This window comes from Atta colombica, unplaced genomic scaffold (genome assembly GCF_001594045.1).
Source record: "Atta colombica isolate Treedump-2 unplaced genomic scaffold, Acol1.0 scaffold210, whole genome shotgun sequence".
In the NCBI taxonomy this organism is placed as follows: domain Eukaryota; kingdom Metazoa; phylum Arthropoda; class Insecta; order Hymenoptera; family Formicidae; genus Atta; species Atta colombica.
Window position 1 is genome coordinate 2,306,339 of NW_017259306.1, and position 17,047 is coordinate 2,323,385.

Sequence of the window (17,047 nt, forward strand, 5' to 3'; positions counted from 1 at the left end):
CATATAGAGGTGATTTGTATAAAGTGAGAAATTTAATTAATAATGAAATTTGAAGACATATAAAAAAGTAGTTTGTTTCAATGTGTTCAGTACAAAGGGGGATATTACAATATAGAATATAGTGGAAACAATTATTTTACGAGTTGGAGCAGAATATTAAGAATATTTCAAATCAATTTCATTTTTTAAATAGAAAAAATATGAATTTTTTTACATGATTTTTCAAATAGAAAAAAATATGAATTCTTCTATACATTATAGAGGAATCATATTATAAAAATTCATATTATTCCATTTAAAAAAATAAAATTGACTTTAAAATGTCCCCAACGCTTCCATCTATAAATTAATTGTATTCACTATGATTTCTCCTCCTTTGTTCATATATCTTCAAATTTCACTAATATATATCGGTACATCGGTCACTTTATATGATCACCCTGTATATATGTATACTGAAAATTAATAAAAGACAGAGATTCTACAAGACTGTATTCATCATTTTCTATGACTGAAATCGCGAAGATTCAGATAGATTCCTATAATATAGGAAAGGCTCATTGCAACATACCCTTACAGAAATTTAATATTGATCAATACAAAAAGACAGTGTTAATTATTTATTTTAAGTATTAAAAGCATGGAAGTTTAGTACTTTTAGTACTTCAAATAAATAATTAATTACTATCTTTCAGTAATCAATTGGCCAGTATTAAATTGGCCAATATTAGACTTCTGTCTAGATAGACATATGTAGTATATACATATGTAGTATCAATGAGTATTATCTTTTACCCTGTTCTTTTTTAATAAAAACAAACTCGCGAGACACACGAAAATATACATATCATATTAGTACGTGAATATACATATCATATTTATTGTTAACTGATTGTCAATATTTTATTATGAAAAAAAATGATCGAAGAAACAGTTTTCAGAAACAGAAAGAATTTAAATTAAAAAATTTTAATTCCAAATTTTCCTGAATTTCAATAGACTTCCATGAAAATTTCTAATTTTCAAGGCCAAAAAGGAATCTGAAAATTTCAGATTGATTTCCAAGTTTTTCCAGATATAATAAACTTTTTAAAAATAGACGAAGATATTGAACTTCTATGAAAGATATCTTAAAAATTATTGTACGTCCCAATTTCGTATTCAATTTTGAGATCCTCTCTCTCTCTCTCTCTCTCTCTCTCTCTCTCTCTCTCTTTCGTCTGTTCTATTTTGAGAATTACTGACTACCTGCTCCAACAGATTAGGAGAATTTGAAGGAAAATAAAATAGAATGGTTTTCTAACAGGTGTGTTTAGAGATACATACCTGCTTCTCGGAAGCTAATAATAGATAGAAAAATACAAACAGGTGAAAAAAGTTTGATCTTTATTTAATTTTAAATCATCATTTTAACAAATCTACAATTTAAAGACTAAAAGAAAGGCTTATTAACGTAAAAAATTGAAAATTAACTTAGTAAATAAGTCTCTATTTTGATTTAAAAAGATTCTACTAAAAAATGATCGATAAAAATAAATACTCTTCGCTATGGGGACACTGTATAAAATAAAAAAATGTAACAAAGTTTTTTATAGATATCTTCGAATTTCCTTCATTCTATCGTACTATCTATCGTACAAATATTATTATTTTTTCTGAATAATACGACTTGAACGATTGGAAGGCACTGTCGTAGAGGGAAGCGCGAGTTCGCGCGCGTGTATTGCGTGTGCGAATTGACCTGCGCATACAAAGGCGAGCCTGTTCTCGAGGGTCGTTATGGCACAAGAACGGTCCTCAGGGAAAAAAAAATAACAAGGGTGGAGAAAATGAAAATCCATTCCTAACGTCGTTAAATAATTGTAACAGTGTCAACCGAGAACGCCATTCTCATGCGTCATTCGCGATGTGAACGAACTGCTTGTATCATAGTTCGTAACCACGGTTCTTGATCGATCAAGCAAGTTCTTATTTAACTCTTTTACCTACATTAATTATAGTCTATTTTCTCTTATGCGTAGAACCTGATCTTAATCAGAGGTTTCAAATAACTTTGTTGAATGACTCTAAAACGTTATTATATAGGCAAATCAATTTCAAAAAAAGTATTTTCAGGAAACATTTTTAAAGGAATATCTATAAAAAACTCAAATATATTTTATAAAAATTATTTTGACATATTTTATATAAAAAATACTTTGTATTTCTTCTCTTCTAGATTTCTTATTATTTATCTTTCCTAAATATTATAAATTTTTTTAGCTCTATTTTATAAAGAATAAATTTAAAATAAATTATAATTAAATGTAAATTTATAAAATTAAATACAGCTATTTAATCATATTTTTGCTAACATCATTTTTTAAAAGACATAAACAATAAACGTAATTTAATAATTAATATCATAAAGATAGTTTGAAACATTTTCACTTTAAGAAACAAACTTTTTAGCTACTCTAATACATATAAAAAATATTATACTTTGACTTCTTAAATTTCCATAATCTCAAATATTTATCTATTTTCTAGTGTCCTAATTGACAATATAAAATAAGCAAGAAAGTTCATCAAACGAAAAATTCTAAATATAATTATGTAAAGTCATGCTGTAAAATACTTTAAATTTATGTATTCATAAATAGAAAGAAAATCGGAGTAAACTCTAAAAATATACATTCGAGCGTATTCAACGATCCTATTTGTTTGTCTCACGTATATTATCGATCGTGGCAAGTCGCCATGTATGAATGAAGCCGCCCCTTACACTCTCGTAAATAAACACATGAATCGCGAGGCCAGATCTTTAAAGGACAATTACGCTCGCTTCTGCCGCCGCGCATCCTCTGGCGTTGAAATCACCACTCGATAATGACCAGTGATTGCAATGCTGTCCGCGATGTAACGATAATCATCAATTAATGAACCGATTTATTTGTAATCTTGAATACTAAATCGTTATTAGTTACATTCATTACCGAAACATTTCTCGCAGCATCTTTTTTTACTACTATTTACTAATTAATTATAACACAAATCATTCCAGAAATATTGCAGCAACCTTGTAACATTTCAGCAATATTGCGGCAATCTTGCAATACTCCAGCAATATTGTAGTGACGTTGCAAAATTGTAGTTATTGCGAGCGGGGAAAATTGTGTAAAAAGTTATCCGATAATTATCATATATCCAGTAACTATTAATAGTATTTAGATTCATACATAAGTGTGCATCAAATTCTTTCATTATTTCCGAAATAAAATTTTAGGTAAAGCTCTAAAGCTTATCTTACAATGTGCTCTTTGTTTCCTGTTTCTTGCTTTTGCTTCTTCTTTCTTTGCAATCATTTTATCGATAATTATACTTCTTGTTTCTCTTTCGAAGTTCGTTAACTTTTATCTCAGATGTCAGAAAACCGAATAAGAAGCAAAAAGACAATATATAAAAAATAGTAAAAAGCAGAAAAGAAAAAATAAAAAGCACGTTATAGAATAGGCTTTAGGATTTATGTAAAAAAACATAATGGTTTTTGTTGTCATTGACAATGTGTATCAAGTCTTTAAAATTTTAGTTGAATGGTTTCTTCTAAACGAGATAGAATTCATCTAATTTAATGTGGCAAATGATGTCTCAATCATTCTATTAAAATTAGTATTTGTTGTAATGTTGTTATGCTATAAGAACGCTTTCTCTAAATTATGTTTTGATATACGCAATTGCAATTCAATTAAAATGTTGTTGATACACATTTAAAAATCACTTTATCTCTTGTATCGTTATTTTAATTGTTAGATTTTGCCAAATAAATCAGTCTATAAAGATATTTTTATCAAAACTCATCAACATTACATTAGAATTAGAGATAATTGAGTTAATTTTATTGTTGAGTTTAATGTTATCAGTTTTTTAAAATTCATACTGGTATTAAACACAACGACACAATACTCTTTAATTCCTTTAGCAAGATTAATTTTTTGTAGCCAAAAATAAAATTGAGTTTTATTCTTCAATTTATTTTAAAACTTCGTTAAATGTTTTCACGGTCCTTTTTAATGAAATAATCCCAGAAAGATTAGAGATTTCTATCTGGACAGAATATTCCGATATGCATAATAAAATCTGTTCTTATTATCATTTACATAAATTAAACTGTTATTATAATTCTATCTGGAATAACCACGAGATGTATTAATAGCGCATAATCTTTCAAGTATTTGATATTCGTTGCACCGTCACTGAAATCACTGGAACGGAATTATCCCCGCAATGGTGAAAGGGTTGATCGACGTATTAAATATGTATAAAGAAACAAAGTATAGATGAGATCAGAGAAATAATTAGAGTTACAAAATAGATTTAACCTGTCAACCAAATTGTAATTGTCATTTTATGATATAATAAAATCTCTTCAGCCTAGGTCACATCACGCACTGAAAACTGAGATTGTGAATTAGAGATTAGAATTCAACCAGACAAATAATTTTAATTTCAAAAAAATTTCCGTTTCGTTTTAATTGGCTGAATTCGAATCTTTGAAAGAGAAAAGATCATCTGAATCGAGAGAGATAAGAATCAAAATAGAATTTGAATCCTTTTGAATATGTCGTAGCTTTTTTGCGAAATCAGACTTTTTGAAAAAGAGCTAATTTCGCAAAAAAATTACGACAGATATCAAAAAATTATGAAAAAAATGTACTATCTTAATATATATTTCTTTGAATTCTTCTTTATAAGTAAACATTTACTCACAGTAAATTTTTACTCAATAAAAAATATGATGAGTTAAATTAAATTAACAGTTTTTGTCATCAAATAAATACATATATAGTAAATATTTATTCAAAATTATTCAAATATTAATTAAAATTTAGTATTTTTTTCAGTGCAGGAATACAAAAGATAGATATCTCTCTTAGTATTCATATTGTCTCAGGTAGGGATGATAAAGAAAATTAAAAAAAAAACAGTATTGTATTCTTTTTAAATATATATTTTTTTAAATATATTCTTTCGCGGAAACCTAATTTATTCTAATTTTTATCCTTTTTCGTCGAGGATGACGTCCTTTTGTATCGCGACGATAAGTCCGTTTTAATTACACTCCATGCACCTCTAGCGAATCGGTTGCACGCACTAGTACGCATCAAAGGTCATCGCATACAAATTGACGCAAAAGCGTACATTTAGCATACAAACTGTTTGCAACAGCTAGAACACTCGGAAACAAGTCGTCATATTATTTGACAGAATATTGGCAATCGAGGCGCTTCCGTGTTACGCTTATATATTCTGACCTATAACTCCCACATGAAATAAATGTCATTCTTTCTTTAAAAAAACTCATGTTTACAACAGGGATTTCATGTTTATAACAGGGTAAAAAATAAGATAAATATTTTCTTTTCTAAATTTTTGGCACACGTAATCTGAAAATTGCCAGAAACGACGCGACGGGCGAAAAAAATCGTGAGGCTAATAAAGATGTGATAAAATTCATAAAATTTATTAATATCAACACGCGCGGTCCAGTTCGAGATTTCCTTATGCATTTCCTCCTTGTCATCCCGGAAGAATAAACATTACATCTCGAATGTAAATGGCAAACACGAAAAGTACTTAGATATCAAAGAAGCAATGATAATCTAATGAGTTCCTTGAATAACATTTTGTTATTTCTAATTTCTATTTGTGTCTAAATATATAAATCAATCCATTTCTGTAAAGTTCTAAAGTAAACATCATATTAACGTATGCACTTATCATTAGTAAATAACAAACTAACTTGCACTAAATGTACTTAGTAAATAACAAATTCTGAGTCAAATTGAATACATTTTCTTGAATTAAATTGTTTAACAGTTTAATCCCGTTGTCTTATCGAATTAACGACACAAGGAGATCTATACGTATAATTAAAAATAACTGAAATTGGATAGAATTTCACATTAGATATAACTTTAACAGTGCAAGCAGAAAATGTTCGGTCCTTCACGGCGATCGCCTTGATCGCTGCCGCGAGGTGAGCTTTCACTTTTCTCGATTTGCACAAGCGCGAGCGACCGAGCGAGTCCGTCCTCGCCGTCATTGGCCGTCATTCGCCATACGGATGATACGAAAGCTCTCCTCACAGCACCTCACAGTCCTGACGGGTGACGAGAGATGGAAGATGGGGGATGAGCGCGCGCTCGTTCCTCCTACGCGGCAGAGGAAACGGGAAGAGAGACGCGCGCGTGTTTTATCGATTAGAGCGGCGCGACTCGCTACCCTCTCGGCGCTTACCTGAACGACGCTCTCCGTCGTCGCGACAACGGGAACGCTTGCTACTGTTACTCGCGACGGAACCGTCACAGATATCGTCGTCGCCATTCACGCTTCTGGCTGTCTCGCACTTCTGTCTCTCCTTTTTTTTTTCTTTTTTTCTTCCGAACGTTGTCACGATGCTACAATCACCGTTGTAACGGCTCACCGCGAGCACAATACGAGACTCAGTTCTTCCTCGCTGTGCGGGAAATCTTCGTCGTCGTCGTTGTCGTCGTCACAGATACGCAATACATATTACACAGGTCTCTCGAAAGAATCCGAGCACGCTCACTCGCTCGCACGCGCGCAATAGCGCGCGCGTGTGTTATCGCGCCGCTCCGCTCTGATTTATTCCACTCACGCAGTCTACAACCCCGTGACGACGACACCCCGACGCGCGACGCGTTCGACGGACACTGGACAAAATGGCGCGCGTCATTGTCCCGCAACTCCGACGCTAGAGCGCGCCCGCCCGGTCGACGGGGGACGTCGGGGACGTCAGACGGGATGGAGGGTACGGGCGTCTGCTTGCTTACTGCTAAACGGGAGGAGAGATCGGCGCGGGGAGAGGCGAGAAGCCGAGAGCAGCCGCTCGCTGACGACGTCACACTGCGACGCGCGAACTGACGTGAAGGTGCAGAGAAGTAAAGAACTACAGAGAACGAGAGAACGGCGGCAGTGGCAGAGAATGAACAGGTTCCCGTCGGCCGAAACCACGCCTCCTCGGTATTCAAGTCGCGTCGATACCGATACCGGCTACGAGAATTATTCTCTCGCGTGGCAACCTAGCCCGGAAGCGAGAGAAGTTTTTCAAATATTTCGCATCGAAAATAATACCGTTTTCCTTACTTTTCTATAGTGATCCCGGTAAACTGGCATCTCTGCACATTCAACTTACATCCAGAGAAAAGTTTCTTCGATTTAAAGAAATGTTTTTTTTTTTTCTGTATGATTAAAGAAACATTTTTTTAATTTGAACGTCATTTTTTTTAATTAAAGAATTTTTGGATTTCAAAAAATGTTCAAATAAAAAATCTTTTTTCTTTAACCGTATAGCAAAAAAACATTTCTTTGAATCGAAGAAACCTTTCTCTGAGTATATGGTCGAGAATTTGCAAGAAAACGAATCAAAAGTTAAATTAAATTGTACAATCACTATGTGAACAAATGTGAAAATGATTTAGTCTCATTCTTGAAACGTTATTTTCTGAAATACGGTAAAATATAAGCATAAAAGCATATCGAAATATAATAATAAATTTATAGAAACACAATGTATCTTGCACGAATCTTAAAAACTAAAGATCAAATCAACATCGAAAAGCAACGATTTCTTCATTGCTTTTTGATGTTGACTTGATCTTTAATTTTTAAGATTCGCGCTAGTTTGATTTTTATGCAAACATATCTACATATAAAAAAAGATATATTAAAAATAACGGCAATAAAATTGATTAATGAATGTGAATTAGTTAATTGAAAATAATCTTAATTCAAAATAACGATATTGATAAAACAAATAATTCTAAATTCTGTGAAATGGAATCTTACTTTGAAAATTGATCAGTCTTGAAAAAGAAGAGTGAAATTTCATTCTTCAAAACGAGATTAATTCTAAAAGTTTTAGAAATAACATTATTAAAATAGATTAAAGAGCATTTGACATGTTTCATTATTATTATTGAATTAATAAGATTATTTTCAATTAAACTGTTATAATTATTGCTACATCATGCTTTTCTGTAAATAAATATTTTTAATTATATTCGATTAATTGGATTATATTAACAACTGAGAATTAAAAAATTTATTTTATCCGAAATAATTAAGAAAAATTTTATCTTTATTCTATGATTTCACTATAATAATATATAGAAAATATAATCTTAATTGTGTGAGAGAATTTTGCCAGATTACGAATGTAATTCATACGTCCGCTACACAGGGCAAAAACATGTGAATATTTTTCGGAATGAGATTGAATCCTAGCTCATTTGTCCTAGCTCGCCGAGATTCTGTCGCATCATTCCTTGGATCGTTTCCGAGTTGGAACAGGGTGACAAGTAGAATTCCTAGAAACGTTTTTCTCGTTTCTAGGAAACGGGGTGGTTGAGCTTCTCATTCTGCATGTATCATCGAAAGGCGCGCGCACGTTGCGAAGCATCTAATAGATACATCTTTTTGTGTGTTGTGTGTGTGTGTGTGTGTGTGTGCGCGCGCGCGCGTGCGTGTGTGCGTGTGTATACATATATATATGCATATATACAAGATATTTATTGTAACACAATAGGGACAATTATACGTTTTGAAACACTGTTAAATATCAAAGAAGCAATGGTAATACAATCGCTTCAGTTAAATAACATTTTGTTTTATAACTTCCATATATTATATATATCAAAACGTAAATTAATCCATTTCTGTGATATATAGTTTCAAAGTAAACATCATCTGCATTAATGTGTATATTTAGTAAGTAATAAATTAAATTTGAATCAAATTCAATACATTTTCTTGAGTTCAATTGTTTGACTCTATAGTTTTAATTAAATTAGTGATGTATTAGGTAGGAGCAGTAGCGACCTAAAGGAATGGTTAAAAATAATTCAAATTATTAGATATAATTTGATATTATAAGTTTAACAGTGACGAACAAATGTGAAAGAAACGGAATATATATTATGAGGAGACATGCGGCATGTCGCATATCTGCAAGCAAAGCTTCTTCTCATCTCGCTTTTCTCCAATAATCAGTCTTTTATTCGTCTATTGACGCCCGCTCTCCCACCTATAATACTTCTTTCTCTATACTACTTCCTCCTCGAAAGTTTCTTTCGTCATTGTGTCTGTAGCCGCAACCTGGTCGATTCCCAAATGACGTCACAACCACTCGCTGTCCCTCTTCATCTCGTAGTAACCATGACCGTGACATTCAAGGTCTCGCGTAAGCATCTACGCACTACTTCGAAAAAGTGTAGGAGAGATGAAGAAAGAATCTAAAAAGGAAATAAATTTATATCTAAGAAAAAGATCAAAAGCAAGTTAAAAAAATCTGAGGTTTTGAAATAATGAATTTCCGCATATTTTTAAGCTGATATGAGATGAATAAATATAATCAGGTATTATCAATCAGGATTAAAATTTGTACATAAATCTATTGATATGTTTAGGTACTTAATATATTTTTATTCAAATAATCTTTATTTTAATAAATATATACATATATACACAACAAATTTTTATTGTACGATACTCACATTTTTAAATAATTGTATTTTAGAATTTATTTAGTTTTTTTATAAAGATATTTTATAAATATGAAATTAATTTTGGATTCATTTTTTCTATTTCTTAAGTACGGGTACATTGTCAGTTAAAGTCAAATAAAAAAAATATCTCTTTCGAATATTAAATTATAAGACCAGTATTCATAGTCGCTTTTAATATTTAAAACTCTTAAGTACAATCCTCAGACATCATACCAATCAGAGAGCTGTGCATTAGCATCTTAAAATATTACTTCTTGATTACGTCTTGAAATAAGAATAGATTATGAATATCAGCCTAGAAAATTTAATTTCCATTGTGGCTTTTTAAGTTTTTATATTCCTGCACTACGTTTTCCATTTTTGCAAAAGCTTGCAAAAAATCATCTTCTTCCAAACCAAATTGTTTATATTGATGCAAGAAAGCTGCACATTTATAAGAGTCCCATGCTTTATCTAGATATAGGTCCAATGGGCGATGTATTTCAGAATTATTGCTTACCAACGCCAGAAACTTATCTCGATTAAGAAATCTACGTTCTTGATGCAAATGAGTAAAGGAATCCAAAGTAATCCATTCTGGATATAGATGTTTTTTCTGCAAATCTTCCAATGCAATAACATCATTTTCCACAAATCTGCCACGTGTTACAAGAACATTAGACACACAAGGACTATATATGTGAGACATTACTGTTTTGCTTGGCATAGGATTTGGTATCTTTAGTTGAGCATTAGTTAATTCCACTTCTAATTTTGGTATTCGAAGAGTCTGCTTCAAATGACGTATGTATACTTCCCATTTCTGTGTAGATTCATATTGCAGAGATGTTATAGGAGTATGTGGAGTACTCTTGACTGTTACAAATCTAAAATTGGGATGAGTAGCTATTTTGGATATTAAAAAATTTGTGTTACATCTTGCATTGTTGTTAGGTTGAAAAACAGCAAGTAGATTCTCAGAAATGATGCTATTCATGTCATGCAATGTAGTATTAGAATTCTTCAATAGATTGGTACACATGGAGTACATCTGTTCATTCTCGATTAACACAGAAAAATCTACTTTATCTGAGAACTTGGCTAGAGTCAGTATAGTATTATAATTTTGAGTGCAAACTTCTCCAAAGGTGAACGGTAATACAATTGTTGCAATAATAGGTTCAGTTTCATACTCCTCTCGTAGAAGCTCAACCATGTGGCTTCCTATACCGGATCCTGTACCACCAGCTGAACTAAGAAGCAGTAGAAATCCCTGCGATCGATCTAATTTCTCAATCTCCTGTCGTGTAACTTTCAGTACAGTGTTTGACAAGCGTCGACTATTAATTGTATAGCCATAAGCCCAGTTGTTGGCGGAACCACCACCAGACTGACAAACAACATTACTCGTTCGATAGAGCCACGAGGCGTTTGTGTTCTTGCATACCTTGTTCACGACCTTCTCTTCGGAATCGATGAGAATTGCCTTTGCAAAATGTCGACCGCATTCTGCGATACCATCGAACCATTTCTCGATAGTATTTTCCGTATACTCGTAATTCGCACCGTAAGAAATGCCAGTGCTCGAACTTCCTATATCGGAGGACACTTTCGAGAATAGATCACATCCTAGTTGATTCCCACATTGTCCAAACTGCAAAGTGAGCATTTTCGTGTGTCCATTCACCTACGATGTAAACAGCTTGGTATTATCAATACAATAAGCTCTTTCATATTTTATTAAATGTATTCCTGACACTGCTTTGGCCCACTTTCAAATGGTTTATGATAAGAACAGATAATGAAAATTTAGAATACCTACACGAAAGAAATATTGAACTAATGTTTACAAAAAAGCAATCTTTAAATTTACGCGTTATTGACGCCATTGCTTCCCGCCAATAAACATTAGGTTTGTCGCATTGCTTGCACTTCTTGCACTTTCGCTTTCTTTCTCTTCAATACCTGAATATCTATTTATCTCACTTTAGATACAAAATACAAAAATTTTTTAAGCAACATGAACAAATCTTTTGTAAACAACTATACAAATCTGATCGCGTTGCATAAAATCCCTAAATATTTTTCATTTCAAATGAAATAGATATATATTTGGCCTTGTAAAGAGAGAAAGCGAAGTTGCCGAGTGCAAAAAGTACAAGAAATAGACCTAAAGCCCGATGTCCATGATGCTAAAAATTGTCCGATCTCGGACAGAGAAAAAAATTAACAAATCACATGTGAACAATTTGATCACATGACCATTGCGATTAGTCAATTCTTTCTTCATCCGAGATCTCGGACGGATTTCTAGCATCGTGGACATAAAGTTTTATTATGCTGGAGTTCCATGAAGCGCATTTGCCGTATATCGCGTAACCACGTAACTAACAATAATCAGTAAGATAAATCATAGCAACGGAACAAAATCGAAATGGATTTCGATCAATTATTCCATTATTCCCTAGATTTCTATTGTGTTTTCTGAGGAAAACGAAATAATTCCGATTGGAATCCATTCCGATTTTATTCCATGTACCCTAAAATGACTGCAGAGAAAGCAACTTTGCAACTGTTGTAAAATTCTTCAATATAATTGGTTTATACATTTAAATCTGGAAGGAACCAAAAGCAACAAATCATATTAAAAAATTTTACAAGCAAAGCTGCTTTCTCTGCTGAATGCAACCATTACGCGGCTACGTTAGAGAACCTATAATCAGAGAGTCGCCAACATAACACGTAAGCGCGCTGATTGACTGAGAGCGCATAGCGAGTTATGACTCCGAAAAAAGGTTAGTTTGACAATAGGACAAGAGGTCTATTCTTGAAACCAATCGATAATTATCGTATACAGAAAATATCGTACGGTCGGTATCGCATGCGACTTCAAAATCGTATTCTTCGCTATATATGCGATATGTTAGATGCGTTCGGCAATGTAAATCTGAAATGCAAGCTAGCAGAAGGCGAGCCATCACATAATTTTCGAATAAGAGTGCCAAGAATTAATTCCGAACGCTACAGAGCTGTAAACTGTCCTTTAAGGTTAGATTATAAAATGAAATTGTTTATTTTTATGAATAAATAAAAAATACCGTATTTACGTACTGTAATTTATTGAAAATTTCTTTCGCTTTACTAGAAACGTAATAATCTTATATACTAAAAATAGATCGTTACACATGAATGTAGCAGACTCATATGCAAGGTGTTTTCTCAAAAGAAAATATTACATTGCAAAATAAATTTCTGCAATTTATACGTTATATCACTTGATTTGTATTCATTAGAGTCTTTAATATATTATAAAGAGGAAAAGAATTAAAAACTTACTTTCCTCATTAAATATTGTATATAATGTACTCCACCGATTTCTATTTGATAGCATTATCATAAATATACAGATTATGAATTTAATTTAGGTGCGAAAATGCTTAGCTCTACGAGTTCGGTCTTTGAATTCGAAGTGGATCGAACAGCTCGAGAAATATTAATATAATTGATATAATATTAATATAATTGAACGCAGATGAGATGACATATAGCAGAAAGATGTGAGTTGCCGAACGATTTTCGAGGTAAAAAAGCAAACAAACGCCTCCGATTTGCAACGCATCTTTATGCTCCTGTTTTCCGACCCAAGGAAAATAGGGGATCGATTCTGGGGATCAATTTTATATCTTGAAATATGAGGTGAAAATTATAAAAGTGAGCGAATTTACTAGAATACTGATTATTTCAATACCTAATAAATTTGTTCGCTTTTTAATTTTCACCTTGTTTAAAGAATCGACCCCCAAGAGCATAAAGGTGCGTTCGGCATTGCAAATCGGAAGCATCCGTTTGCAGGGAATTTGGCGCGATAGCCAATCAACGTCTCGCTTGCTCAGAAATAACAGATATATAATTTCCAGCGCGATAAAAGTTGAACGTATGATTCTTGCACACATAACACGGCAACGCTTGCCGCGCGGCAGAAGTTGGCGCGATAGCCAATCAACATCTTGTTTGTATGGAATAGATATATAATAATAGATATATAATTTCCACCGCGTAATAAAAGTTGAACTCAATCTAATTTTTACCGCGCGATAGATAGTAGTATTATATTATTTCTAGAAATTTTGCAAGGCCAACTTAAAAACATAGAATTATGGTTAATGCGGACAATATCTGCTGCGCGGTAAGCGTTGCCGCGTTCTATGTGCAGGAGCCATAATTGTCTTAAATGCTTACCGAAAGTTATCGGCGCAACGACATCAATAACTGTCGTATAAATCAGTTACAAAATCGTGCCCCAGCTTTTTCATATAAAATATTTACGCAACGATACCGACAACTGTCAATAGGTGCGTAAAGACACTAAGCGAGCGCACCAACTTTTGCATAATGCATAAAAAAAATTAATCAATTAAAGTTCTCCATTTTGTTTCTTTCTATAAAAAATTCTTTCTATAAAAATAAAGAACTTTGATTAGTTAAATTTCTTGTTTTATGTATTACATTATGCAAGAGTCTGTGCTTCCCGCTTTACGGAATCGCGCCCCAGAGATATCTATTCTTGAGAGGAGATCTCTTCCTAGATGTCGCAATACAATATCATACGATTAAAGTCACTAGATTTCTAAAGAACCGCAAACTTACCTCCATCTTAACGCGGTCATTTTCAAACCTATGTATTTATAAACGTTTATTTAGGAAAATAAAACCGTAAAATATATAAATCAATTTTTTAATTGTAAATAATTTATTTATGAACCAAAAGAAATACTATACAAATGCTTAATTTGTATATCTTTTATTCTAACATAAGTTTTTTCGTTGTGAAGTGTTAGTGCAGAAAAGTGCAACCTGGCATTGTAAGTACTGATTATCATCAGTGATGATATTGCCTCTCCGAATATCAGTTTTCAAGTTTCAAACAAGCGAACGAGCAAGTTAACCGTAAAATGCGCAAACAGTACATATAGTAAGTGCAAACATTGTGTGAATTCTGCATATGGTGTAATTTCGCCATTTTGACGCAACTCAAAAGCCTATTGTGTACTTTAGAAATCTAGTGACTTTACATACGATATCATATGCGACAACAGAAATGATATTCTTGAATAAATGAGATATTGTATGCGAGAAAATACCGAATGATTGATATCGAAAGGGTATAATCTATGTGATATACAAGTCGCATACAAATACAGTAATAAATGCGGTTCCCGATAGAAGTGAGGTTAATGAAGTATATTTAATTTATGGATATGGGATATCGAAATTCTGTTTCGTTTCAATCCAAGGAGAATAAGAAAATCAAAATAATGTCAATTTGACATCATATTGACAAATTTACATCATTTTTGATTATGATAAAAATCTCGATCTCAGATAATCTAAGGCAGGGTTCACATCTTGATGGAAAAATGGAAAAGCGAAAGCCAATCAGAAAGATTAGCGGAAAGAAGCAAACAAGCGAAATGTATCGCCTACTACTACTGCAAGTTTCGATTGACTTCTGCTTTTTCGCTTTCCGCATTAAGGTTTGAATTCGGCCTAAGAATGACTTTATAGACGTTCACAATTAGACGCGAGCGCTTTACGCGCGGGGCGTATACTGATCGGACGCATTCACACATTTACAAAACACATTTTTTTCTTACTTTTTCTCCCTACTACATTATCTCTTTGTCTTTCACATACTTTAAATATGATAATTTTGTTAAATTATAAATTAGAGTGATGAAATTAAAATGAATATTAAATGAATAATAAACCCTTTGAATATTGGATTGTTTTTCAATCACATTGATAAAATTGTTAGAAAAATGTAATAAAAGAGCGAAATTAGATAATAATTATGTGCAATAAGCACGTAATTAAAATTATTATTGACATACAAATCAAACAATTATTTCAGTACATTAAATTCTAAGAACGTTTTTTATAATTTGATGTACCGAAAACTTACTGTTAGACTTAATTGTCAATCAATAGGCATTACACGCAATTATTGTCCAATTTCTCACTTACAAAATTTTATTTAAAGCATTATCGTACTCGTAGCATTTATTACATACTTATGAGAAGTCTTATGAGAAACGCGATTGCGCTTCTTAGAAGTCAAAGAATTGTGAATATTTAAAACAAAAACGTAAGCCAAATACACTTTAAAAGTTTATTATTATCTTACTTATAAAATTATTATTACCTTGTAAATGTTCAATGATTCCATTTTGCTCTAATTTCTTGAAATAGTCGGAGGAATAAATTTGGATGCACCATAATAGCTCGACATAACGGTTTACTGTAATTCACTTTCTTCATTCAAATATTAAATGCGTTTAAGTACATAAATGTTAATAAGTCACATGTTTTTGTGACTTGAATGAGATTCTTCTTTAATAAATTGTCACATTTTAACATATTGATACTTCGATTACGTTCACTTGATGAGGAATTTATTAACCGATTTATTAATTAATCACGGATAATTACGAACGATTGATTATTCGGCGATTGAAAATCACACGAAGGAAGAAACACGTCTGTAAGTCCGTATACAACACAATGTGTATTTACGTGCGACAAGCAACTGACTTTCTTGGTTTCTATGGGTACAGAGAGTTCAGTTCACGCAGCGCCTTAGTGATTTTTGTTTTTAGAAGTGTACTTGGCAAAGATACTCTTCGGTGATTTGCCATTACCTGCCGAGAAGAGCTACAAGCTTATGAAAATGTTTCGGTTTTGTCTAGAATCCGGGATCTCTGGTATAGCAGTCTTGTACGTTGCTTACTATATATGCTTACGTTCTTTCATTATATAAATTATAAAGTATATCAAAGCTTACAAATATTATTTGACCAATGAGTAGACAAATAGAAACTTATATAATCTTATTATATTGTATCATATTATATATTATTATATCACGTATATAATATAATGTATTTGGATAAATTTTTTACGAAGACTCTAAAATGAAAACTATTTGTATACATATATCTTTAACTTTAATTTTTCTACAAATCGCATTTCTAGTGATATATGCTTTCTAAAAGGAATTTTTTATAATAAAATCATAAAATATTTCAATAGTATTAATTCTGAAGGATAAATTTATTCGTAAAGATAGAGCATGTATGTGTGTGCCCCGAATTACAAATATTATCCACATTAATACAATAATATGGTACAGTCGCTTGGTAAGTTAATGAACTAAGTTAATCGCAGTGATTCTTTTTTTTTCGAAATCACTCTGAGTCAATTGAAATCAATTAAAAAATTACGATATGAAATTTATTAATAAAGTTCGGGCGTTGGTTTATTCTTGCGTTCACATTACAGGCATAAATATATCATCGATCACATAATTAATATTTCGATAAATCGTTTTCAGCAATTTAATTGTTTATCATCTTATCCGATGCATTAATTATATCTAAATTCAATATTATACAATCTTTTGATTTCATATTTAAAATAAATATAAAACTTAGCTAATGAAATGG

General features: G+C 32.1%; 2 protein-coding genes across 6 annotated transcripts in view; both read right to left on the reverse strand.

Moving 5' to 3' along the window:
- LOC108687645 (mitogen-activated protein kinase kinase kinase 13) overlaps positions 1-6,700 on the reverse strand; it is a 27,188-nt gene extending 20,488 nt beyond the window's left edge. For all 5 annotated transcript variants that reach the window (XM_018193531.1, XM_018193532.1, XM_018193529.1 and 2 more), the window contains exon 1: positions 6,277-6,700. The gene's annotated coding sequence lies outside the window, so the exon portion shown is untranslated. The remainder of the gene's footprint in view (positions 1-6,276) is intronic.
- A 3,170-nt stretch (positions 6,701-9,870) lies between these two features.
- Positions 9,871-11,214, reverse strand: LOC108687675 (tubulin delta chain-like). Its single transcript, XM_018193587.1, has one exon. The coding sequence runs from the start codon at positions 11,212-11,214 to the stop codon at positions 9,871-9,873; it is 1,344 nt and encodes a 447-aa protein (XP_018049076.1).
- Positions 11,215-17,047: the final 5,833 nt, after the last annotated feature.